This window comes from Cucumis melo, chromosome 11 (genome assembly GCF_025177605.1).
Source record: "Cucumis melo cultivar AY chromosome 11, USDA_Cmelo_AY_1.0, whole genome shotgun sequence".
Taxonomy (NCBI): Eukaryota; Viridiplantae; Streptophyta; class Magnoliopsida; order Cucurbitales; family Cucurbitaceae; genus Cucumis; species Cucumis melo.
Genome location: NC_066867.1, coordinates 33,349,277 through 33,365,560, shown reverse-complemented (window position 1 = coordinate 33,365,560; position 16,284 = coordinate 33,349,277). Strand labels below are relative to the sequence as shown.

At 34.2% G+C, this 16,284-nt stretch overlaps 3 protein-coding genes across 5 annotated transcripts; all 3 read left to right on the top strand.

The window, feature by feature from the left end:
* The first annotated feature begins 1,021 nt into the window (after nt 1-1,021).
* LOC103499087 (aspartic proteinase CDR1-like) lies at nt 1,022-2,650 on the top strand. The gene is made up of 2 exons (XM_017046995.2): nt 1,022-1,876; nt 2,015-2,650. The coding sequence occupies exons 1-2, from the start codon at nt 1,051-1,053 to the stop codon at nt 2,494-2,496; spliced, it is 1,308 nt and encodes a 435-aa protein (XP_016902484.1). The 5' UTR covers nt 1,022-1,050; the 3' UTR covers nt 2,497-2,650.
* Nucleotides 2,651-5,642: 2,992 nt separating this feature from the next.
* LOC107991689 (aspartic proteinase CDR1-like) lies at nt 5,643-7,029 on the top strand. Its single transcript, XM_017046994.2, has 2 exons — nt 5,643-6,462; nt 6,548-7,029. The coding sequence occupies exons 1-2, from the start codon at nt 5,643-5,645 to the stop codon at nt 7,027-7,029; spliced, it is 1,302 nt and encodes a 433-aa protein (XP_016902483.1).
* A 1,161-nt stretch (nt 7,030-8,190) lies between these two features.
* Nucleotides 8,191-16,284, top strand: LOC103498998 (dol-P-Man:Man(7)GlcNAc(2)-PP-Dol alpha-1,6-mannosyltransferase). 3 transcript variants are annotated; one of them, XR_007824961.1, is made up of 19 exons: nt 8,191-8,363; nt 8,512-8,553; nt 8,646-8,691; nt 8,815-8,901; nt 9,046-9,101; nt 9,661-9,778; nt 10,249-10,307; nt 10,695-10,766; nt 11,287-11,350; nt 11,539-11,642; nt 12,921-12,992; nt 13,723-13,809; nt 13,885-13,952; nt 14,361-14,429; nt 14,499-14,581; nt 14,689-14,723; nt 14,877-14,973; nt 15,448-15,513; nt 15,730-15,813. XR_007824961.1 is itself a non-coding variant. In XM_008461855.3 (19 exons), the coding sequence occupies exons 1-19, from the start codon at nt 8,241-8,243 to the stop codon at nt 15,977-15,979; spliced, it is 1,485 nt and encodes a 494-aa protein (XP_008460077.1). In that variant the 5' UTR covers nt 8,191-8,240; the 3' UTR covers nt 15,980-16,284. The 3 variants fall into 3 exon arrangements, 2 of the variants coding, with proteins under 2 accessions (XP_008460077.1, XP_008460078.1); XM_008461855.3 differs by lacking the exon at nt 14,689-14,723 and adding an exon at nt 15,902-16,284 and having other exon boundaries at nt 15,730-15,823; XM_008461856.3 differs by lacking the exon at nt 14,689-14,723 and adding an exon at nt 15,902-16,284 and having other exon boundaries at nt 8,192-8,363; nt 8,502-8,553; nt 15,730-15,823.

Here is a 16,284-nt window from a genome sequence, read left to right as displayed (position 1 = left end):
TATATATACACGTGATATGAAATCATCATTTTAAATGTAAAAGCTTGTAGTATTTAGAAAAGAAATATATTATGTGAAATGTAACGTTGAATTAAAATTAACAGAGTTTGATATTACACATGACAAAATAATATACGTTCAATGTATAATTTTTTTAATTAGTTTTTTTTTTGTCCAACCCAAATTTTGAGATGGTAATATAGTTTTTGTAGTTATGTTCGTGTGTTCTCGACTCTTCGATTTTATTCTTTTTGTATAATTTTTTTATGCTCCAAAATGCTAAATGGAAGACTTTAGATATTAATGGTTGTATTGTTCTGTAGTATCTTTTTAATAATAAATTAAGTTTAGTTCTCATTTGTGTCCATTTGATGTGCACATCTAAAGTATATCTAATAAATTTGTACACATATTGAATATCTATTTATTATTTGTGCTTTTACACTTAATTGAAGGTTATAATAAGTAGATGGAAAATGGAAGAAATTAATAGTTATAACAATAAGTTAACTTTGGATCCAAGTGATTATATCAAACAATCCCCTTATTGTACTGTTTATTTTTTTTTTGAAAAATGAACAACAGAATTACAACTTTTTGTGACTATCGTTTCTACTTATATTTCAATAAACCCTTTTCAAATCTTCAACTTTTCAGTCCAACAAAATTATAAAATTAGAAGAAAAAAACAAATTAAACAAACAATTTATGAATTTAATTAATTACCCCTTGGAATTCCAAATTTTGAAGGGAAAAAAGAACAACCAAATTGGCGATGCTCGATGAATTATATGAATGACAATTACCCAAAATCCAGCACTACCCATTTATCACATTATTGTTACTATTATGATCATCATCGTAACAAAATTAATCCAATTAAAAGGAAATCAATCGTTTTTTTGACTATCAATTTTTAAAATTAATTGCAGTTACAAATTTATTTTCCCATCGAATCATTACCAATTTTTTTGTAACCTCTCAAATTTCTCTCTTCTATATATTTAATCAAATTCCCCATTCACTTCTTCATCACCAATTCATATACCAATGGCACCTAATGTCTCTCTTGTTATTGTTTTCTTGATATGCACCGCCGTGGTCTCCGTCACCACAGGCCATGAAGATGGCTTCACCGTCGAACTCATCCACCGTGACTCCCGCAAGTCCCCTATGTACAACCCATCGGAGAATCACTACCTCCGTGTCGCCAACACCCTCCGTCGCTCCATTAGTCGTAACACGGCGGGGGTGGTGACAAACACAGTGGAGGCTCCTATTTTCAACAACAGAGGTGAATACCTCATGAAATTATCCCTCGGAACGCCACCGTTTCCGATTATAGCTGTTGCTGACACAGGAAGCGACATCATTTGGACCCAGTGCGAGCCATGCATAGATTGCTACAAGCAAGACGCGCCGATGTTTAACCCGAGTAAATCGACGACTTACAGTAAAGTGTCGTGTTCCTCGCCTATTTGCTCGTTTACCGGCGATGATCGTCGTTCATGTTCCTCTACGTCTGAGTGTATGTACTCGATTTCTTACGGCGATAACTCCCACAGCGAAGGAGATTTTGCTCTTGATACCCTTTCTATGGACTCCACCTCTGGTCGCCTCGTTGCATTTCCTCGTACTGCGATTGGTTGTGGCCACGACAACTCTGGCACTTTTGATGCTAACGTTTCTGGCATTGTTGGACTCGGGCTAGGTCCGGCTTCACTTGTCAAACAAATGGGATCGGCTGTTGCTGGAAAATTCTCTTACTGTTTAACTCCGATTGGAAGCGATGATGTTAAATCCAACAAACTTAACTTTGGCTCAAATGCCAATGTTTCTGGCTCTGGAGCTGTTTCAACCCCTATTTATATCAGTGGTAAACTAATTAACAAATTACTTCCTAACTCAAAAGCTTAAGTTTAGTTTTTTGTCTTTATTGATGCAATCACTCGTACATACGTGGGTGGGTGGGTTTGTATACATTTAATTAATGTTTTGTTCATACTTTTAACAGATAAATTCAAAAGTTTCTACTCGCTCAAGTTAAAAGCTGTGAGCGTAGGACGGAAGAATATATTTTATGTTAGAGCTCGTTCTTCAATATTAGGCGAAGCAAATATCATCATCGACTCTGGCACGACGCTTACATTACTTCCAGCTGATGTATACCAGAACTTTGCCGAAACAATTTCCAACTCAATAAACCTCCAGCGCACGGATGACCCGAATCGTTTCTTGAATTACTGCTTCGCAACCACCACAGACGACTACAAAATGCCACACATCGCGATGCACTTTGAAGGCGCCAATGTGCGCCTTCATCGAGAAAATGTGCTCGTTAGGGTGTCGGACGAAGTTGTTTGTTTGGCCTTCGCCAGTTCCCAGGACAACGATATTTCGATCTACGGAAACATTGCACAGATCAACTTCTTGGTTGGTTACGATATTAACAACATGTCTATCTCTTTCAAGCGGGCGAACTGCGTTGCCATGTGATTCTCACGCGTGCTTCTTTGTTATGTTTTTTGAACGTCGAGACGAAAGTAGTATTCATATCCATGCATGCAAAATACTCATATTAATCTCGAGAAAAATATTGTATTTCCATACGTTGATTTTTTTTATGTTATATTTATATATAATTTATAGATTTTAGTGCGTTGTAGTTTGGTTAATTAGGATTCATTTTTTCATAAAGTTAATATATATTACTTTCGTCTCTACCCTCGAATATAATTGTAATTTGGTCTCTTTTTAGAATAATAATTCTAGTTTGATCTTAAAGTGTTTACAACTGATCATTCGAAAATTTTCTTTATTATCACAGTAGGTGTATTTGTGTGATATTGATAAACTATAAAATTCGAAATTAGAAACCATCTAATGAATAGTTTGATATATTTAGTTTCCAAAATCAATCGGAGAAAGGAAAGACCCCGCAGCTGAAGGGGGCAGTTGCATGCTATTGTTCTTCCCGTGGCTGCTGAGGCTGTTTTGTTTCCGCTGAAGTTCCGCTTGTTCGATCGTCTATGGCAAATGGCTTAAAACGAGATTTCCTATGATTTGCGTTACTAAAAAGAGAAATCGGCCTTTATTTAGGGCTTACTCAAGTATGATATTCGAGAGAAAGAGCTAAAACCGGAAGGACGACTTTCCGCCATTGCCAAAAGATCAGGTCGCCTGGACTCGGTCGTCTCTTACCTGCCACCCTAGATTGAGTTGTTGGTAATATACACAACCGATCCTCTAATCTTAGAAAAAAATGGTTCTGTTACTCTTAATAATCTACGTTTTAGAATACCAAACAGACATATTTATATACTGTGTTAGAGAGAAATCAAACCAAAATGGAAGATCCTTGAAAATAATTTGTATCCGATGAATATTTCCATGGATTTTTGGGTAAATTAATCCTTGAAAATTTATATCCTTACATGCATTTTTAATTAGTCGTACATATTGTTTTTTGTTTTACAAGATTTAGATTTTTTTCCCTTTTAATATAAAGACTTTTTTCTTCAAAGAATATAGATAGTCACATTTCTAATACCAAACACATAGTTTGCTATTCTAATACATTGCATAGCAGTAGTAGAATAATAAATAGGGAATTGATTATAAATGAGAAAACCTATTAAAATATTTATCAATATAGCAAAATACACATATGGACATAATTTTCTTGCTGTCATTTCTATATCTTATATCCAATCTTTGAATAATAATAATAATAAACAAAAGTCTAAAAAATTCACCATTGCATGAAGAAAATCATTGAGCAACTTTAATATTGTTTTCTTGATTATTTTTTGAGAAAAATAATTTTAATTAATTGGATGATAACACTCCATATACCTTAGACATTTCTTCAAATAATGAATTAAAAGGGTCTATTATAGTGGTTTTTTTTTAATGAATATTTATAATATATATATATATATATTCACACTTCATATGATAAAAACCCACTGCACAAATTTACTATGAAGTGTAGATATTTTTTCCAATTTTTTCATTTTTGTCAATTCCTCTTATAAAGGTTTGACAAAATTTATTCAAATTAACATTTTTTTCTTCTTCTTTTATTTAAGGTAAGAATGCAACAGAAATAGAAAAACGTTTATGATAAAGTAAACATACCTTATAAAATATAATTAAGGGTGTAGACAAGTAGACCAAATTACTGTCCTTTATTTTAATTACTTCAGTTATATGTTACTTAATCTTATTGCAAGGGGTGAAAGAGATGAAATTAACATTTTAATTGATAATAAATTACTCTTATCAAAAGTGTCTTGATTTAAAGTAGGTTAAAACATTTCATACCCTAGCCAAAATAAATTTGAAGGCATGTTTGTATAAGTTATAGTAAAGTACATAAAAGAAAAAAAATATAAATGAAGTGTATGTTGTTATTCAATTATATTGAAAAGTTATAAGAAAGATTTATATATGAAAAGATGCAACCTCGTATAAGATCTTATACATTTTATTTTAAAAGGTGAAAACTTGATTTCTTGTTAGTTCAACCAATATAGGGTTGAAGAAGAAAATTTGTAATCAAAGAAATTTGAAAATATATAGGTCAAAATAATTTGATTTTTTATTTTAAAAATTTTTCTCCATTTTTTTCAAAATTTCACTATATTTTTAAGGCAAAATTATAAATCTTAGACTTTTTTTTTATACAAGAAAACTACTAAAATAAGACCAAATTTAACATAAATTTATAAACATTGTAAAAAAAAACATGAGATTCTCCTGATCCCGACGCCATTAGCGATTTGTTGGGGATAGCCAGACACATTCGAGACAAATCACTAGTGGCGTTGGGAAACCCTAAATCCATTACCTGACGCCATATATGGGGCGTCGGAAATCATGATATGACGTAATTAATTTTTGACCATTTTCTGATACCCCATGCACGACGTCGGGAACATGGATGACTATTCCCGATGCATAACGAGTACAATTGGGAACAGGGGTGCCCATTTCCGACACAATGCATGGGGCGTCGGGAGAAGAACTATATATTATTTAATTGCTAAATATATTTTATGCACTACATCAAGACGTCGAGAATGAGTTCTTTTTTTCCGATGACACATTCATGACGTCAGAAAATGTTAATAATTAAATATTTTGTTTGTCTTTTCCCGTACAAAACATCGTCGTTTTTCATCAACGCCGTGAATGTGCATCGACGACGTATTTTCATCATCGCCGTTTTGTACATTGGGAACACCCTTAATTCTTGAAGTGGAAATATTATTTATACTTATGCAAATAAATAATTAATTTACCACACTCGACAAATCAATCCTAGACATAGTATTCTTAAGAAAAATAAAGAAGGAAAAATAAAAAACAATTCACCATTGGTATTCTAAAATTTGAAAGAAAAAAAGAAAACCAAATATGGCAAAATGTTCAATGAATTACTTGGATCATAATTACCCTAAATTCCAAAAATTCCAACACCCCACTACCCATTCATCACATTATTATTACACAATCATAATTTTATTTCCTATCGATTCATTTCCATTTTTAATATCCTTTCAAATTCCGCTCTTCTATATATATTTAATCAAATTCCCCCTTCATTTCATTCATCAACCACCGATTCATCCTTAACAATGGCACCCATTTTCTCTATTCTTTTCTTAATCTCCACAGCCGTCTTCTCCGCCACCACCGCCCGTGACTATGGCTTCACCGTCGAACTCATCCATCGTGACTCCACGAAATCCCCTATGTACAACTCATCAGAGACTCACTACGACCGCATTGCTAACGCCCTCCGCCGTTCAATCAACCGTAACAAGGCTGTACTGACGTCAGACACGGCGGAGGCTCCCATTTACAACAACGGAGGCGAATACCTAGTTGAAATATCCATCGGAACGCCGCCCTTTTCGATTCTTGCTGTTGCTGACACGGGCAGTGACGTTATTTGGACCCAATGCGAACCATGCTCAAATTGTTACCAACAAAGCGCGCCGATGTTTGACCCAAGTAAATCGGCTACTTACAAAAACGTGCCGTGTTCCTCGCCGGTTTGCTCGTATTCAGGCGATGGTAGTTCATGTTCCGATGATTCTGAGTGTTTATACTCGATTGCTTACGGCGATAAGTCCCACAGCGATGGAAACCTTGCCGTTGATACCGTTACTATGCAGTCCACCTCTGGCCGTCCCGTGGCGTTTCCTCGTACTGTTATTGGTTGTGGCCATGACAATGCTGGTACGTTCAATGCCAATGTTTCTGGCATTGTTGGTCTCGGCCGTGGTCCGGCTTCACTTGTCACACAGTTGGGTCCCGCTACCGGTGGAAAATTCTCTTATTGTTTAATGCCGATCGGTAACGCTTCTATGGAGGACTCCACCAAACTTAACTTTGGTTCCAATGCCGATGTGTCTGGCTCTGGCGCCGTCTCAACCCCTATTTATACTAGCGGTAAACATACTTCTAAAATCCTCATTTTTGTCCTTATTTAAATTTGTATATACTTGTATTGATCTTTTATTCATATGTTTAACAGATCAGTACAAAACTTTCTACTCGCTCAAGCTAGAAGCTGTGAGTGTAGGGGACAACAAATTTGATTTCCCAGAAGTCTCCTCAAAATTGGGTGGAGAAGCGAATATCATTATCGACTCTGGCACGACGCTTACTTACCTCCCATCCGATTTAATGAGCAACTTTGGCTCGGCAATTGCCGACTCCATAAACCTTCCGCGTGCGGAAGACCCGAGCCAATTTTTGGATTATTGCTTCTCGACCACCACCGACGACTATGAAGTCCCATCGGTTACTATGCACTTTGAAGGCGCAGATGTGCCACTCCAACGAGAAAACATGTTCATTAGGTTGTCAGAAGACACTATTTGCTTGGCCTTCGGGGCTTTTTCGGATGACAATATCTTTATCTATGGCAACATTGCACAGAGCAACTTCTTGGTTGGTTATGATATCAAGAACTTGGCCGTTTCTTTCCAGCCGGCGGATTGCAATGCCATGTGATTCTTATTATTTAGTTTAGTTTATGTATTTCTTTTCTTGTTTGTTATGTTGTAGGTTCTTTGTTTTAGAGATGAAATTATCTCTAATTATTATGGTATTATTATTTATATAAATTTAAAGAGAATATTATATTTCTTACATCTTGTCTCTTATTAAATTATTATTGTCATTTAAAACAATTAAATTATTAATGAATGGGTTAAATTTATTTGAAAATGTATATTCAAAGCTTTTTTAATTAATATATCACTTTTTTTATATATAAAAAAAATGCTGTAATAAGTAATTTTTTTTTTTATAAATAAAAGCACACCCAACATACAAATATAAAGGACACATCAGAATATACCACTAATACAGATTAATCTTCAATAATCTTGGCTGTTGGCCTCTACAAAAAAAACAAAATTCTATGTTTTTCTTCTAAATGACATTGATGGCCATTTAATTTGTTTCTATATTGTATGATTTGAATTGAGATTTTTTCTTCTAAATTCAATTTATACATTTTTAGTAAAAAAGCTTAATTAAAATGTATTTAGTTACTTACCTTAAACAACCATTTAATAATGGAAGTAGAAACATAAAAATATAAATTTTCCCTCTAAGGAACCTCGACGAGATTTTCCAACCAAAATGTTCAATTTAAATGAGAAACTTGAAATTAAGTTTTTTTTTTCTTTACGGATTTTTCTAAGAATAATAAAAAATAAACTATTTTAAATGCAAGAAAACACACAAATTCACCGCATTTAATTTTGTTAAGGATAAATATTTTAGTTTAGTTAGGATAGAGGAAAATACTGATAAAATTAATTTTTTGGTATATTGTATAAAGTAAAATATAAACTAAGATTTATTTATTTTATTTCAAATTATCGACCTAATAGACATCATTTTATTTAATTAAAAAGATAATTATAATAAGTAATAATTTACATATTAATTATTATTAAGTATATAGCAATATTTTTAAAAAATTGTTAAAGGCAGCAAAGTCCGTACGTACGACTCTTATTAATAGTAAACGTAAATATCGTTATATACTTATGAAAAAGGCCACAGTATTTAAGAAGGTCGGCCCAAGTAGAAATTGAAGCCCAGCCCATGTAAGCCTACAATCTCACGCTTCTTCGTCTCATTCTCTTACTTCTGAGCTAAACAAACACATTCTTTGTTCTTCGAGTTTCTGAAGTTCAGCTCCTCCAACAATGGCTCCCAAATCATCAAAATTCATCGAGCGCTTCCGCTACGATCTTCTCTTGGGATCCATAGTCGCATTTTATGCCTTCATGGTGCCTTACACTAAAGTTGAAGAGAGCTTCAACGTTCAGGTTCACTTACTCGACTCGACCAAGAATTTCACTTCATGTTTATCACCGATAGTGATAATTTGATGTAGTGTATCGATAGTTTATCGTTTTAGATATGTGGTGATGATTAAGGACATTGACGGAGCTTAATAATTGTAGTAATTTTCAGGCAATGCACGATATTTTATATCATCGGCAGCATATCGACAATGTAAGAAGTATAGATTCTTTCGTTGAAGTGGATTATAATTGGAGTTTCTAATGAAATATATGAATATTATGTAACTTTTTTGTAAACCTCAGTACGATCACTTGGAGTTTCCCGGAGTGGTTCCTCGCACTTTTATTGGTAATCTTCAAATTCAACTTATTAATATGTGGATTTTTTCGTTTTCTTATTTGTTGTCATTTACTAAGTGACGTGGTACATTGGTATTTTTCCTGAGCCTAATTAGTAATTCTGGTTTCGTAGGTGCACTTTTTGTATCATTTCTAGCGTCTCCATTTGTACTGATCATAAACTTGCTACACTTGCCCAAAATATATGGACTGTTAGCAGGTAACAAATCAAATTTTGATACTTCTGTATACTAGTAGAAGCAATCTCAAGAGCTATGTTCCTTTTGTGCATATTCTTTGTCATTTCTTTATTTCTTTTGTATTTTAAACGTAAGTTTCAAATATTGTAATTTTCTCTGTGCAGTTCGCATAGTATTAGGCTGTGTTGTACTGTCAACATTACGTTTCTTCCGTATTCAGGTAGGCTACCATCAATTTATACTTTTATGAGTATGGTTAGTCATCTAGTCCTAGAAGCCTTGAATTCATGATTTTGAACAATTTTTTATGGAAGTTTTTGATTATTAGATCACATGCAGGTAATTTTGCACCATATTATTTCATATTGATTAGTAAACATACTAAGAATCTAGAGCTCAACTGCAATATATTTACTTCTATTACTGAGAGGAGTGTGTGTGTGTGTGTGTGTATGTACGAAACCATGGTTTTGAAACAAAGAAAACGAAACAGTGCTGAAGTCCATTTCAGATAAGCACTATGTTCAACAAACGCGAGAAAATTAATACACACAACTCTTTGATGGACTTTTTAGTTTTTGGTATATGGTCAAGGATGGCCACCTTTATGTGACAAAGGCATATGATAGTATTTCGGTTGACAAGAGATGAAAAATAATTAATGAATATACACTGGAAAATGATCATAAATTTGAAATTTGTATACATGTACTGATACTTTCATTTGATATTTGACTTTGATGCCCTATTCCATGCTAAGTTGCTGATTGTTTGGACAGATACGGAACAAATTTGGACATCAAGTTGAAGCTTTTTATATTATACTCACTTCAATCCAGTTTCATCTGCTGTTCTATGCTACCCGACCTCTTCCTAATATCTTAGCTCTTTGTGCAGGTTATTTTATTTTATTATTTAATAAGAATAATATTCTTTTTTAAATATGAGCATCATTTCACACATTTAAATTGCTCAGGTTGAAAATGACTAAATTAAAGTGAGTATATTTACCTATGATTCCCATTTATAATCCAGTATAATGTTGGTTTCATGGTAGTAGGTAAAAGGTCTATTAGTTATGCATTTCATCTCACATGGGATTTCAGATATAAAAAATCTATCCTTTTGTCCTGTCTTTTCAAAATTGTATTTGCATAGCGGTTCATGTTTGGGTTACTTGAACTTTTCAGCTTAAAGGAAATACTGGGAAATATGTTCAGAAAGTTTTGGTCCTTTCTCTTGGTATCCATTCTAGGCTTATGACTATATAATGCCTTTACACATCAACATTCATTTTTCACGTTTGTTCTTTCTTAATACACTATATTCCATGCACTTTAAGCCCTCATTTTTCATGATTGTTGCAGTGAACATGGTGTATGGATACTGGCTCAAAGGGAGCTCCTATGCAGCATTGAGTTACTTGGTATGTGCATCAAAAGATGAAATATCAGCTTTTTTAGTAATAAGATATGATGTAAATGTAAAAGGTGGTAAATATTTTTTTTCTGCCATCTTATCTATCATTATAGCAAGAAAGTATAGTCTGAAGTTTGTCTGGAAACTAAAATAAAGAAGCAACAAATTCAGTCTAATGAGTTTCTGTCACTATTATGGTAGCTCCCCTCCCTTTTGGAACAGTTTTAGAAGTTACCATCCATATCTGGAGTTTTCTTGAGACTAATAGTTCATCCTTGAACGGTGGATTTGTTTTGAATTGAATTATTCAACTATGTACCTGTTTTAGTTGCATTACATGTCAGTATTTGGTTTTATGCCAATCCTTCTCACCTCTCTCTCTGGCTGTCATCAGATATTTGCTACAATCATCTTTAGATGCGACATGCTGTTACTTCTTTGCCCTCTTGGCTTGGAGTTTTTGGTGGTATGTGGATGCTACAGAGGTTTTGGTTTAAATTCATTTCTTGTTTTTTATTGTTTTTCACATCAATTGTGATTTTTTCATGTTAATTTCCATAATTCTGTTTTTAGAAGATAACAGAAACGATATTTCACTGGTAAAATGAAAGTTTGCATCTTCTATGTTTAATATTTTTATTAATTCTATCTTTCTTGTCCTTTTAATAAAAGATACATTTGTGCCTAGATTATGCAAACTGATGATTCTTTATGATTTCTCTCTCTCTCTCTCTCACCCATGTCAAAATCACATTTAAAAGTGTAAAACCAAACATTGTAATGTACTGTAGTCAAACACTTTTACCTGAGTAATTTTAACTAAATCACTTCGAGCTGAAAATGCCTATTCCAAAATCAAGCCAATTGCAAAACTCTTGGCAATGTAAGGCGAACAAGTTGGATGAGGAAAAGGGATTACATCTACAACCATCCTCTCCAAGAAGTGTGGCTACTCCCAATAATTTTATTTTCTTTTTTCCGAACAGATCAAATCAATATCATTTTGGGGGGCACTGAAGCGCTGCATTGGTGTTGCTTTGTTGTGCATAGGTTAGTAAGCTATTACGTGCTTGCATTTTAATTCTTCATTTAGCTGTAACTCTTTTGGCTTAGGTGAGGCCTTGCTTTCTGCGTATGCATTTTATCAATGGTATTAGTTTCCTTAAATAGTTTATTTTTGTTCGTTCTTCACTATTAATTTTGGCTTATATCTTGATCTGTATCTGCTTATTTTACAGGTCTTACAGTTTTCATTGATTCAATACTCTGGAAGAAATTATTGTGGCCTGAATTTCATGTTTTCTGGTTCAATTCTGTTTTAAATCGAAGTTCAGAATGGGGTGTATCCTTGAAAACAAAAAAATGTTTGTAAAAGCATGTTTAGCTTCTTGATTCTTATTAGGATTTAGTCAAATATAATTTTCTGTTGTAACATTTTCGGGATTTCTCTCTTGTATATCTTTTGTAAATATAGTGATGTCCACCGATCTATAGAGGGTCAGTTTGTTTCTTGAGCAATACAGTAAAATATACAGAACCTTTAATCTCAAGATTCCTTCTCCTTCCCAATTAAACACTGCTGTCTCTACCCCACACTCCTTTCAAATATCTATAACCTGATCCCAATACGCACTGACTCCACCAATTATGTTTAGTGGAAATTTCAAGTATCTACAAATCTCAAAGCAGATCTCTCTTTGCGCATACGGATGAATCAACCTTTCCGCCAGAACAGTATGATCAATCTCCGACAACATACTCCGCATCCAGCTCCCAAACAAGGGATATAAGCCCAGATTACCTTCAATGGACCAATTGTAATCAAACTTCCGTTACTTTTATCCATGTAACTCTTTCACCTTCCACTTTCTCCCTTGTGATCAAACTTCCATTACTTTTCATTACTTTGATTCATCAATTTTGCCAAAAAGAGCATGTGCTTTTAGAATTGCAGATACTTGAAATTTCCAATGATCGTAATTGGCTTATTGGAATCTGGGGAGAGGTTACACATATTTGAAAGTAGGGAAGCATGGGGGTAGAGACAACAATATTTGACTGGGACGTAAGTCAAAAGGCTCTTATATCAACATAAGATTCAAGGAAATTAGAGATAGAAGATTTTTTATATTTCACTATATTGCTGAAGAAACAAAGTGACCCATTTATAGGTGGGTGAATACAATAAATTTGTAAAAGATTTACGAGAGAGAAATCAGATCAGAAATGGTGACAGCAGAAAACATATTTGACTAAATCCAAATGTTCTTACAGATGTTTTCCGTTAGTTTAGAGTGACTTACTCTGGGAGTGACTCAAGTTGTACTTTCGAGACTTTTAAGCTCATTATTAATGTTTTGAAACCCCAGAATAATCTCAACCTTCACAACACTCACATCTCAATGGAACATTTTAAGAAAATTGGTTTATAAACTATTAAGTAACGGTTGATTCCCCCCCCCCCCCCCCCCCCCCCCCCCCCCCCCCCCCCCCCCCCCCCCCCCCCCCTCCTCTTGGGAAGATTATTTCCTAGTGTGTAAATCATGATGTCGACAATGCTACCATCAGGCCATCTCTCTGAGATAGACCAGTACACATCCTTAATAACCATTGACACCAGACGCACCCAATGCATTGGTATTTCACTTCTGCACTTCCACGATCATTACTTGCTGGATATCCTCTTTTTCTGGTGAGTCTTTTTGAACAATGTTAACCGAAGATTTTACTTCTGTAGCTTCGCATTGTGTTTTCTTTTGTCTGTAAACTCATATACCAGTTGTGGAATGCTTCTCTGGCATCTTATTCAAGTCATACTTCTCAATGATAAAACAAGATTCTATACTTTTGTGTCGCAATATTACACATTGAAATATAACAGTTGTATAGAAAATAGAAGTACATAGGCTGTTGACTTTATGATTTTCCTGAAACCAGCTGCCAACTATTTTCTTTTTTACACATAGAAGTACACATGTTATCAGGCATGTAAGTGGTCTTGCAGTGTAATTTTTCTGGGTAAAATACAAAAAAATACCTTTGAATTTTGCTATTTGTTTAAAAATACCCATATTCTTTCATAAGTTTCAGTATTACCTTTGACCTTTACTAAACATTTCAAAACTTACTAATGCAGAAGTAATCCATCCAAATGTTAAATAGAAATGTGGACTTTAATGGTGTGTCCGTAACATGGAACGGTGTGGTAGTTCTAATTTTGTTCCAGGGTATTGGCATACCATTTCTAGTCTCATTTATAAAAAGAATCATGCTATTGAGTTTACCATATTGTCTCACCAAGGATATATTTTTTAATAGAAAACTATATATGAGTCTTTCTATCTTACAAGTGCTCTGTAAGAAATCTGGTTTTGTCTCTATACTGTCCTTTACAACTGAACTTAATGTGTACTCTTCTGCAGCTCGGTGTCTTTCTTGACAAGAGAGTATTGCCATTCGTTCTCCCAGTTTTGTGCTTCATATTACTTTACTCTAAGCTTCCTCACAAGGTAACTCACCGTTGGTCTGTTGCATCATGAACGTCATATTTTATCTTGAAGATATCATCTTCTTTTACTTGGCAGGAGCTCCGCTTCATTATTAGTTCCGTTCCAATGTTCAACCTGTCTGCAGCAATTGCAGCCAACAGAATGTATGATTTGATTTTCATATTTCTTAAGCCACTAGCAAGATTACAAATATTTTCTCTGCAGAATGTAATAACTAGGGAGTCTGCATTTGTCCTGATTTTCTTTCAGTTTCACCTCCTGACTTTTTAATACTGTTAACGGTTACTTTACTATATGCAATGACATGATTTTCTTGATTGACATTTGTACTTCAAAGTTAACAAGATGCCGATTTTTTGGTTGTTATTTGTTGTTTCAGTGTTTTGCCTTTTATGTTAAAATATACTATTGAATTTGTTGCCTTTCATGTCATACTGAAATACTTTCTTTTTATTGTAAATTCACTTAAATTCTTTCCTTTTCCAGCCTCCAGCTATTCACATTATTTTTTCCGTACCGATTATATAGCTTCCAATAATATCTTGTGGCAGATACAACAATAGACAGAAGACCTTTTGGAAGTTGCTTTATCTTATTATGCTGGGACTACTTCTAATCAGGTTGATGACATTTCTGTGTTGCTTGGATTGATATGTTTACCTCTTTATCCGCTCATTTCTACTTTGTAGTCTAGGGTGCACTGTGATAACATTCTTGGCATCATATAAGAACTACTCAAGTGGTTATGCATTGAAAGAGTTGCATCGGACTGGTGAGTCTTTCATATCTCCCAATCCCCAAGTCTTTGTGAATGTTTGAAGTACTCTGGTTCTGGTTATACATTCTTTGTTATAGGTTCCAATTTTTTCTGCAGTGTAGAATACCTGTTTTTGTACTCCCGTTATTTTCGTCAGGTCCTTGTCTTCTTTTTCTCTTTTCTCAATGATACTGGTTTTCGGCTCTCACCCTTTGGCCTCTGCTTGTCTGCTCTGTTTCCTTATATCGCCATCTTTTATTGCATTTTTTAACCATACGTTTCTCAACAAAATGTTGAGCTCCTTGAACAGGCTGTCTATCCAACTCTGATGAGCAATGGGTTCATATTGACACATTTTCAGCCATGAATGGAATTTCACGCTTTTGTGAAAATGATTTTCCATGGAGGTAACTTAGTTCTGGCCTTGGATTTGTGAATAACTTCTTATATAAGATGAAAATTTTAGAACGGAATAAGAGAGAGAGCATAGGGGCCACGGGAGTGTACTTACTAAGAAAAGTGAAAATTTGACAACTATGGCGTTTCTAATTTCATTTTTCTTCTTTCAACATGTTTATGGAAGGTAAAGACTGGGGTTTGTATTTTTTAGCCGAACAAAAAAAAACCTTTTTTTTTTGTGAATGAATAAATAAATTGAGGAATAATTCCCTAGATATTTACATTTCCATTCTTGGTGCACTTCGGTTTGCTATGCTGTGTTCATGTTAGACCTTTTGTAGATCTACTACTCTTGTTTAAAGTTTAATATAGGAAAGAGGAAAAAAAGAAAACTTTGCTCTCCAAGTGTATCCAATAACCTTGATGTGCACCTAATTCATTGATGTGGTCTTACCGTTAACGGAGAACTGCATGTAACACAGGTATTCCAAGGAAGAAGACATTCCACTGCATCAACTACAACTGAAAAACTTCACCTATCTTGTTAAGTAAGTTTTTCATCGTCCTGATGAGGCAACTTTTTGAGCAACATGTTTCTAGAAACTCACTTCTCCCCTCCTATATTATATGCTGACACCTCTCATCATCCTAAATTTTCGTTCCATGTTAGCACTCTTAGATATCTCTGTTCTATACACCTGTAAAAGAAAGGGTTTATTGGATAAGTGTGCTTATGTGATCCCACTCTTGTTATACCTGTTCAGTGAGCATCCAGTTATTGACGGATTCAATTGCTTATTTTCCATAAGTGGGTTTTCGAGGTTGCGCCTTCAAATTGGATTTCCACCTATTTTATTGGTACATAACTTTCTCTTGAATGAACAAATGTACGTCAAATTCTAGACGTTTCTTAGACTGTATTTATTATATATGCAGGTGACGGAACCAAAAGTGTTCGTTCATGGTTACTCTGGGAATATGGATCTTTTGCAGAAAAATTGGCCAGGATGCTGATGTAAAGTAAAGTACCCTTCTCTTGTCCTCGATATAGAAGTTACCATCAATTAATCTGTACGAAATCTAGTTTGAATAGTCGGTTCCTTCTAGGCAAAGATTATTTTTTTGGATATAATTGCATTAAATCACCCTAATTTTTAGTGTACTGTTTCTTGTACGACACTTTTTTTTCCTAGATACTTTTAGTTATTATGTTTTCTGTAAACTAACTTCTGTCAACCTCATGAATTGCCGCCACAAAAACAAGCACGGGTTTTGGATCTTTTCTATTTAATTCTATACATAATGTTTTCGATGACTAA